At 47.0% G+C, this 9,971-nt stretch overlaps 1 protein-coding gene across 1 annotated transcript; it reads right to left on the bottom strand.

Moving 5' to 3' along the window:
- Positions 1-6,032: 6,032 nt before the first annotated feature.
- CARTPT (CART prepropeptide) lies at positions 6,033-6,787 on the bottom strand. The gene is made up of 3 exons (XM_051777305.1): positions 6,605-6,787; positions 6,412-6,495; positions 6,033-6,164 (listed from the first exon to the last, which is right to left on the bottom strand). Exons 1-3 carry the CDS (start codon positions 6,746-6,748, stop codon positions 6,057-6,059), a joined length of 336 nt encoding a protein of 111 aa, XP_051633265.1. The 5' UTR covers positions 6,749-6,787; the 3' UTR covers positions 6,033-6,056.
- Between the last annotated feature and the right edge of the window lie 3,184 nt (positions 6,788-9,971).

The following is a 9,971-nucleotide window of genomic DNA, read 5'->3' as shown; positions in this document are numbered from 1 at the left end:
CTCCTTCAGAATTCTGTAGTATACTGCTCTTACTGCACAGCAGTGATTCTCCGAGAATCTTCCAGTATGATAACCATTTTCTGTTTTATTCTATTATCTTCTCTATGAACAAAGAAGTCAGTCCAAGTATTTTGCACACAAATATAACCCTATTCTCTCAGGTTTGTATCTTACGTAGAATTTTGTCATCTTTGCTACACGAGTCTTGGATAACTTTTCCACATAAAAGTACTAGTAAAACTAGGTAAATTTGAATCCAACTTAAATTCACAAAGTGTCAGATATAAAAAGATGCATGAGTCTGTAGTAGCTGAACTGAATACATATAAAATATATTCTGAAGAACATGAGAAGCAACAATAGTGCTGAATGAACTCATGAAGATATATTTAAAGAAAAAAAAATACTTCTGGCCACAATAGGTAATTTATCTCCAGAGAAAAGACTTCAGTGAAATTTCTAGGCCTGTCACTGTGTCACAATTACAGTCAAAAGTAATTAAGACATCTCAAAAGAATCGGCTTTGTCTCCTGAACCAAGGTGTTCCTTATGTATATAATGAGGGTGAAGTGTTGCATATTAAAAACTATTAGATCAGCTCAGGTTAGGGCATGATGTATTCAAAATTCCTGTCCTCTGATGTGTATCAGGAGTACAGCAATGCATGGGTAAGAAGGGGATTCAGCCCTTATAGCCTTGGCAGGGCACAGTTCACCCATCCTAGGTGGTGTGCCTTCACATTTATTGCCATCCACTGGTTCACTATGGAGTGCTACCAGTACCACTAGTGTTTATGATATACCTTCAGGGAAAAGTCCCCTTTTTTTTGGTGTCATACCTACTGATACAAATAAATCAGTTACGCTCTTTAAGAAGATATATATTCTTGTGCCTACTAGTCTTAAGTAAGTTTAGTGTTATAATTTAAATAAAACAAAAAATTCTCAGTTCAAATGCAGCAAAATATCCTCCCCTGATCTGCTTTGTATGATGACTGTTAATTCCATCGATACAAATGAGAGGTGAATTTATAATAAAATTATGGCTTGTACAGTATCCTCCATGGATATGTCACGTAAAAAGTGATAATCTCTCATTTGCCTTTATGCTTTTCATTAGGGTCTTAATTTTAGTTGCATTTTTGTTTAATGCAGCAGACCATTGTCATCATTAGTCTCATTTCTGTGATCTCCATTTGGCAAGGAAGTGCACAATGGTGTGAAGTGTTACCTGTTTTATGGATAAATGCAAGCAGACAACAGCTGTCAATGTTGTCTCCAAAGGAACATGAGCTGGGAGACAAGGTTGACCCCAGCACAGGCAGCGCCCTCACCAATGGGACAGACCTGGTGTTTGTAACAGGATCCCAGAGAAGGTAAGAAAGGAACCAGATCCAGAATCCATCAGAGGAATGCAGTCAGAGGAGGTGGGTCTGAAGACAGGACTGGAGACAGGATGAGGGGTCCCATGCAGGAAACAAGGTGCCTACAGCATAAGTCCAACCTTCCTCCAGAAGACAGAGCTGGTGACTGAAAGGCCCATGTTTGAGCTGAAAAGGGCCTCACACAGGTGGGATGAGGGACTGGAGGGGGAAAATAAGGCCCCAGGTAAGGCTGCTTAGGTCCCTTAGTCCCTTTTTGTGCAGTCCCCCTTCCCAGCAAGGGGTGTTGTCACACCTCTCTGAGATCTAGTATTGAAAGATGACTTGCGGGGCCACAGATCCTCTGGACAGGCATAGCTTCATGCTCCACCTTGCTCTGTTGCAAAAATAAAATAACATAAATCCAATACCCAAAATCCTATTCATCACAGTTAAGCTAACACACTCATTTAGGCAAGAGATGGCTGCTTGCTGAGAATATAATTCTATTACAACACTGCCACCTCTTGTTCTTCTGCTTGTTTTATTTTTACCCAACTCCAGTCTGCAGTGGATCCAGCACAAGCACAAAGGCATAAAGTCTCCACTACTTCTGTTGAACTGAAACCTTACAAGGAATAGCAAATGACTGGATGCAGCACCATATTCTTCCCTATGAGTTACAAAAAGGTGGGAAGTTTGAAAACATCCACAGACACATTCTGTCAGTGTTGACTGGTGCGTAACTGTTTTCTCTGTTAAGTCAATAAGGTACTGAAAGAAGGGAGGGGAAACAAACAAAACCTACAACAAAAACCCAGAACCCAAGCAGCAGCAAAACCCACCCCACCAGAATATGTCATGGAATTTGTCCTGGGCCTCTGCAATATACTGTGCCTGTGCAATGTTATCTCCAAACTCTGTGACTTCTGATGTGAACTTCAGTTGTCCTCTCAGTACTTGCCCCATCTGCTACCTCAGAAGTTGCTACCCAGAGCCATATATTTTCCAGATGCTGGTTAGTGAAGAGCAGTCTGTGCCTCCACCAGGGACACCAAGTCGGAGGATTATGTGGAGCCTCCTGGAGAAGACTTGGCTGCAGAAAAGCAATGTAAATTTATCACCTTTGAGTTTCGACTAGGTGGTCTCTGGGAAGAGGTTTGGCATGCTCTAGAAGGTGGATTGCACTGCACTAGCAGGTATGACATGAGGAAAGCCCACAGAAAGCAAGGAGAAGAGACAAAATGGACAAACTGGCTGGGCCTCTGTACTGCTGCTTGATATTCAACTAACTCTCTGATTGGTGTTTCACTGGTGACAGAGATATGTTTTCTGCATGGGTTCCTTGATACCTAGGAATTTTTTGTATTTCATCTTTATTTCTTTCAGGAAGCTTTAGAGAGCAGTTATAAATAACATCCTCTTTAATTAACACTTTTTGCTATGCTTTTTCATGATGTCCCTTTATGTTTCAGTCTTGGTGTGTGCAGAGGTTGAGAAGGGGTGTAATGTTTTAGCCAAACCTATGAACCTGGGAGCTGCCAGAGGCCTGGTGAGGTAGACCCACAGCTGTGGTCCCCTAGGCTGTGGGGCCAGCAGAAGGTGCTGGTCAACCCACCACACAGAAAAAAATGACCTGCCAACCAGTCTGCCAGCAGCAGGATTCACATCTGTTTCCAGTTAGAAGATCCAATCAAAAATAAAATTTTCGTCTTGAAATGGAGTCACCAGCAGGCAAGCAGATGTACCACGGTTGGGTCCTAATGGGCTGAGACTTGAGGCAGCTGGCATTTTTTACTTCATACTCAATAAAAACATAATTTCTGAACCACAGGATTGAGTCCAAAGTTTCTTGCAGCCCTCACTGGTGTCTAAATCCAAGATGAATGCTTAAAAGCTGTGCTGCTTGTTTTGGGCACTTGGTTGTGTGTAGGGCCCACCTTGGAAGTGTTAGTAAGGTGAAATCAAGAGATCTTTTAAATGAAAAAATGGTGTAATCTCATGTAAACGATTTTAGGAGTGAAAAATATGCAAATGGCAACTCTATCCTGACTGTTACAGCACAAGTTTCCCTCCCACGCTATTTTTCCTTAATCTGCACAATAGAAACAACTGTAATGCAATATGTGTCATCTGTATAATCAATGTGCTAAGAGTCCTCAGGTTAATGCACACAACATTGCAGAGAGTATTGTCATAATGACAGTGTCAGGCAAGTAAATCATAAATGCCAGTTCCCTTAAGTAAGGTTTTAGATTTATAATTTTGATCATTATGTAAACCACATTTATAATTTTGAGCACTATGATCAAGCAAAACAAGAACTATAAAATTAACATGTGAGCTGAATAATTCTTGATAAATTTTAGTCCAATATTTTGTGTTTCAGTCCAATTCTGTGTAAATAAACCTTCATGTTGAGACTTGGGGCTGGACACAGTGCTGAGGGGACCATCAAACACCCAGCCTATGTGCTCTATGCCTGAAAGCATCTAGTACCTAAATATAAGTCCTTGTTATTGTTTGTATGGGAACCAAACACAGGTGCTACAAAAAGTATTTCATTATTCCATGAGAGATCAAGAGCTAATGCCTACAGTTTGTCTGGGAAATACCATAAAACATAAATCCATGAGCACAGTTACCCCCTGACACTTGCCTCCAGCCCTGCGAATGCACTGTCACATCTCTCCCCCACAGGCCAGCACTCACACACAGTCACAAAAACTTCAGTCACAGTTGCTTGCCATCTCCACCTGGAAAATCCCACTGCTCTATCCCTGCTCACTCCATATCCCTTCTCTCTGTAAGGTCCTCCCTGAACAGTGTTCTAACCATTTGCACCATGGCCCTTGCACTAATTTAACACTCCCCTCCTGACCTCCCCCAACACACACAGCACCCCAGATTAGTACTGTCCTGGCCACGAATGGTATCCCCAAGTCTTGTGGCCCCATCTGCTACAACAGCCTTCAAACTCTGGATGTTTTCAGCTGCTCTTTATTTTCTCTTTCTCTGGGCTAAGAAGAGCTTGTCCCTGGTCTGGAAAAGAATAACTAATAATAACAAAAACAATACCCAGAAACAACAATAACAGCAAAAATAATAGTAATAATACTTATAAAAAAAATGAATAGTATTGCAGTTAGTTTTTCTGTACCTCTTTCAGCCAGAATTGCTTACATGCCTTTACTCTTCAGGAGTAAAGCAAATGCCTTACAGAAATCTCTTCTTTTTCTCACACAACTCTGGGTTTCTCATATAAATTCATGCTCTCTGCAGCACCAAATATGAAACCTGTTTTCGTGTCTTTCCCCTGTGTCTGCCCATTCAGCCCCTCATCTCCATGCTGATGGAAGTAACAGCTGGTTCTGGCAAACACAGCCACAGATGAGTTGTGATAAAGGAGAGTCAAGAAGTTCCTTCAGTGATCCATCTTTTATGGGAATCAAACATAAAGCAACAAAGATGATCCAGCTCATGATGGCTGACCCCACTACATTGCCTCCCCAGCCTGGAGATGAACCCTGTCCTCTCCCAAAGGAAAACCTGAGGTCCAAAGCCTCTGCATTTGGCCCAATCCCTCTGGGTGCCAGTGGGGAAGGAGCATCCATCAGCTTAGCAGCACCAGAAAACATGAACCTCAATTTTCAGTCCTAATGACCTGGCTAAAGTACACAGTTGAAATAGTTTTGAAGAAACCCTTAGAATCTCACTCTGAGTGCTGGGGATTCCTGTGTGTGAATTAAAACTTCCAAAACACCAAAATCAGAACACTGACTTTATTAATAGAGACAAACAAAGGATTGAAACATGTAAGGAGTTTGCTGAAACACACAGTGTACCTGTGGAGGACAGACATACTTATATACATCAGTTCATTGTAGAAACGTGAGCCATTTGGTCTAGATGACTAGGATATCCCCAGGTAGTTTGCAACGGATCCAGACAGTTTTCTCTCCGTGGTGGCTCCGGTAAAGCAATTGATTTCCCCCCAGCCCCACCCCAGCCAGGCTAGTGCCGGACCCCTGAACACCACCAGTATCTCACGTAGGACTTTCTGCAGCACAGGGTGAGCACAACCGGATTTGGCCTGAAGCCAGCAGCGCAGGCAGACCCCACTGCGGGCTGCGGGCCGCTCGCTCTGGGGTGTGCTGACCCCGGACCTCTCAGCTGCGAGGCAAGAAAGAGAGGTCGGGGTGTTTTGGGCACACCCGCTTCCCGCCCCCCCCATCTTACCCCCAACCACCCAGGGGAATCCCCTGGCCCCAGCTCCTCCAGCCGGCAGCGGGTGGATGTTCCCAGTGCGAGGAAGGGGCCGGACAGCCCGGGGCACGGCATGGGGCCAGTCCCGCTTCCCGGCATGGCTCGGCACCACTCGGCTGTGCACCGGCACTACAGCTCCCGGGACCGGCACCTCTACTCGCCAAGGCGCGGCCCAGGATTTCCCTGGACGGACAAAAACAAGCGAGGAGGAGGAGAGGGAGGGACAGAGGTGGGACGGGGGAGAGAAAGAAAACAGCTCCACGGATGTCGGATGTCACGGACGGCGTTACATGGGCGACGCGGGGGCTTCTCGCTGCGTTTCTCGGGAGAAAGTGCTGCGGGAAGTCGTCGCTGTCACCCCAGGCCGGCACGTCGGGCGGCCAGACGTCGGTGCCTGCGCTCCCAGCGGCTTGTCCCGGGGCGTCCCTGCTTACAGGCACTTGAGGAGGAAGGAATTGCACGAAGTCCCCCGAGGGCAGTCGCAGAGCTTCCCGATGCGGGCCCCCTTCCTCACGGCACACTGCTCCCCGGCGTCGCACTGCGGGCACCGGCCGGTGGTGAGGAGGGGGGTTCTGTTCCGTTCTGTCCCGTCTCGTCCCGCCCTTCCCCTTCCCTTTCTTTCCCTTCCCCATCCCGGTCTCATTCTGTTCTGTCCCGTCCCACCTCACTCCGCGCTTCCCCCTTCCTTTCCCTTCTCTTTCCTTCCCTGCCCCGTCCCGTCTCTCCCCGTCCCGTCCCGCCCCCTTCCCTCTCCTCTTCCCTTCCCATCCCGCCGGGACACTCACCATGGGCACTTGCCCGAACTTCTTCTCGTAGTGCGGTCCCCGCTTGCTCTTCAGCTTCTCCAGCACCTCCTGCAGCGCCTCGATCTGCCGAGAGACCCCCGCAGCCCCGGTCAGACCGCGCCCGCCCGGGCGGCTCCCACCGCTCCCACCGCCCCGGTCCCGACCCCGGCCACGACCCCGACCCCCGCCCCACCAGCTCCTTCTCCCGGGAGGCGCCGCCGCCGCCGGGCGCTCCCAGGTCCCGGGCGCGGCGCGGCGGGGCCGAGCCCTGCCCGCGGGCGCTGAGCAGCAGCGCGGCCGCCACGGCGCAGAGCGCCAGGGCCCGGCAGCTCTCCATGGTGCTGCCGCCCCGCCGCCGCCGCCGCCGCCTTTATAGCGCCGCGCCCGCCCCGCCTGCGTCAGCGCCCACCGCAGCGACGGGAGGTGCGATCCGTGCCCCCCACCTCCCGCCGACCCAGTGGGTGCCCCAAAAAGCGGTCGCCCCGGGCAGAGGTTGTCTCCCTCGCCCTCGGGCCAAACAGCACAGCGGCTCCGTCTCCCGAGAGCGAACGAGGGGGACGCGGGCCGGCCACCCGCACCCTGCCCGCACCCCACGTGCCTTGTCCGCAGCGGAGGACCGGGTCGCCCCCGTGTTGTGTGAGCGGAGTGGGAAGCTCTTCCTTCGCTCCTGAGGGTTGGGATGGAGGAAGGAGAGGGTGGCCACTGGACACATTAAGGTGCGAGTGGAGGTTGGGCTATCAGGGAGACTGGGCTGGGAAGTCAACACAGGGATCTGAGAAGAGGGAGAGTTAGTAGCTTGCAGGCTAAAGAAAAACACGACGTGATGGAAGGAAGAGCAAGGATGTGAGGATTAGCCTGAGGGAGTCGGGGAGGAGGGAAAGATGATGATGAGAAATGAGCTGATGAGGATAGGAATGCTTGAATGAGGACAGATGGGAAACAATAGGGTAGGGAGGCTCAGGACCACAGGGCAAGGTAAGAAGCAGCATCAAAACACTCAGGATAAAAGTTATTGCTAATACTTCAAGAAGAACTGTGAATGGTGCTTGAGACCAAATATCAGATTACAGAGCAGGTGCTTGGGGAGTATCATACACCCTGTGTGTCAAATGAGGCCACTTCTGTAATAAGAAAAAAAAAGTATAGTCACCAAAAGGAGACCTATCATGAGTGAACACATCTCATTCAGGCCTTCCTACTGACATTTAGCTCTTCAAGCCCAGTGGCCCTAATGTTCCTGAATACTGTCACCAAAAGCATTCCCGGCAGGCTCAAAACTGCCCAGGCCTCATGGGCAGGGTGGGGGCAGGAAGAAGGCAGGAGCAGCTTCTCCCATAGAGAAAGTGGCATGCTGAGAAGAACGTACAAGATGAGGGAGAATGCTCAGCCCTTTCCAGGCTCATCTGGGCCAATGCTGGGGCGAAACAGGGTTAATGAGCAGCAGCTTTGCTGGCATGAGAAATCTGGCCAACTGGCATGTGGGTTGTGGGGACAAGGAGACAGGGAGCAGGGTCTGCCTGTGAGGAGGCTCCACTTCCAGCTGCAAGCTCTGCAGTAGGATGGGGATGTTCCTGCCCGAAAGCCAGTGGCAGTAGGAACTGGGCTGAGTCTCCTTAGGTGAAGGATCATCTGGAGAAGGAGGAATTTGAAAAACCTCCTTAACAAAACTCTACTTGCTCGTCATTTGTAGGGGGGCTAGGAAGGGGAGCTAGGAACACAATATGAGTACAAAAAAAAAAAAGTTGTTTAAAGGAAAATTAAACAGGTCCAGGGATGTATTTTTCCAAGCAGGCAGGCAGTGTTTTAAGGGAACAAAAGGAGTTTAACAAGTCATTTCCAACAGCACTATTTTGTTTGAAGCAATAAAAAGGCTCTGATCTCTCTGACTATCACGTTGCTTGCCTCCAGAACTGCGTGTTCACCTCTTGCTGTTACCTCCTCCCACACACTCCAATTGATCATCACATTCAGCAAAGGTCTCATTTGTAATTGCTGGTCAGAGGAGAGATCCTCTGCCTGTTTGCATGAATCCTTGTTTCATTTTACCACCAGGAAGGCTAAGATTTCAGACATCATGCTGGTGGTGAACCAGTCATAGCAAAATCCAGGCTTTGGAACAAAAATACAACCATGTGCAGTACTGAAAATGATGGGTTTGCCAAAACAAAGTTTCTCAGGCTATGAAAAATGCAACACTTCATATGGAGAGGCAGATATATGGCCTATTCAACTTTGATAGCAGCATCTGTGAAGTCTGACCAAAAATTCAAGTTGTATTTTATAGTATGAGGATTAGTCATGCTGTTTTGAACACACCACAGAGATGCTCAGAAAACACGACTGTTTTCTTTTGAACTTGCATTTCCTGTAAAAAGCTGAGCTTAATGTTAGTTACCCCAGTAAAATTATTCTTTAATGTGGAAGTAATCACAAATTTCTTTCCAAAAGTTGTATCTGTCTGGATACAGACACCCACAGAACTGTATGTTACTGTCTGCATTACACTGTCTCTGCAAACATCACTGCTCCTCGTTCCCCATTCACCTTGTCTCTATCACCAGGGGGTAAAAAATCAGCAGAAAAAATATCAGCGGGATAGCTGAATATTAAATAAGAGTGTCAGAAGCTACCATGTCAAGGAGCAGAAAAGGGTCAAGGTATAAAAAGCACAAGACCACTGTTCCCAGTTACGAAAAGGCAGGTACCTTTTGACTGTGTCAGTAGCCAGTCATATGAAAGGGACTGACTATGGAATTAGGGGAGCCTGTGGCACTACGGAGCTCAGCTCCAGATAATCTACATCAGAAATGACATCAGACCTCAGAGACGAACAGCTGTGTTGTACTAATATACTAATTCAATTTACTAATTCAAGCTTCTCAAAGCTAACTTTGTCCATGTGAATGTTACTGCAAATGAGGTACAAACAGGACACAATCAATGTGCATTATCATCTCTACATCTAATGGATAATTTTTAAAGTCATACGTGGTATATGCTTTTCATAATCACACTCTTCCACCATGATCAACTAATTAAGTGTACTTCTAAAAGTGGGAATAATGGAGGTTTATGTTGATGCTGCTGAGTATTTCTGTGGCATTTATGTGTTCTAGTATTGGCTTGACATAGACATAAGAGTTGGATGGATTTTAGGATTACTAGACTGTAGAGATTAGCCTGAAGCATTTGAACAAGTGCTTTACTGAATCAGAGACATGAAAATGGACATCTGGCTTTAAGTGGATGCTTTAAGGCTTTGCTGAAAAGCAGCAGGCTTTTATAAGTGCCTTGTTAAATTGCCTTAATTTATAAACCACAGTTAAAAAAATAAGATAGTATACCATCATTAGTTTTCTAAATCAAGACATTTCTTTGGCTGAAACCTTGAACAGCAAGGAAAATCTAAGCTAAATCAGAGTTCTGCCACATTTGAAGCAATAAGAGTCCAGAGGCATACTTGAAAGATAACATCTATTTCAGCAGGAGATAGCAATTCATCTTGATGAGTGATAGATTGGAAAACAGCCACTAAAATAAAAAATGGGTTCTCGGAAGAA

Source organism: Manacus candei, unplaced genomic scaffold, assembly GCF_025592945.1.
Source record: "Manacus candei isolate 608988 ecotype Guabito, Panama unplaced genomic scaffold, ASM2559294v1 h1tg000010l, whole genome shotgun sequence".
In the NCBI taxonomy this organism is placed as follows: domain Eukaryota; kingdom Metazoa; phylum Chordata; class Aves; order Passeriformes; family Pipridae; genus Manacus; species Manacus candei.
This window is presented reverse-complemented; position numbering and strand designations above follow the sequence as displayed.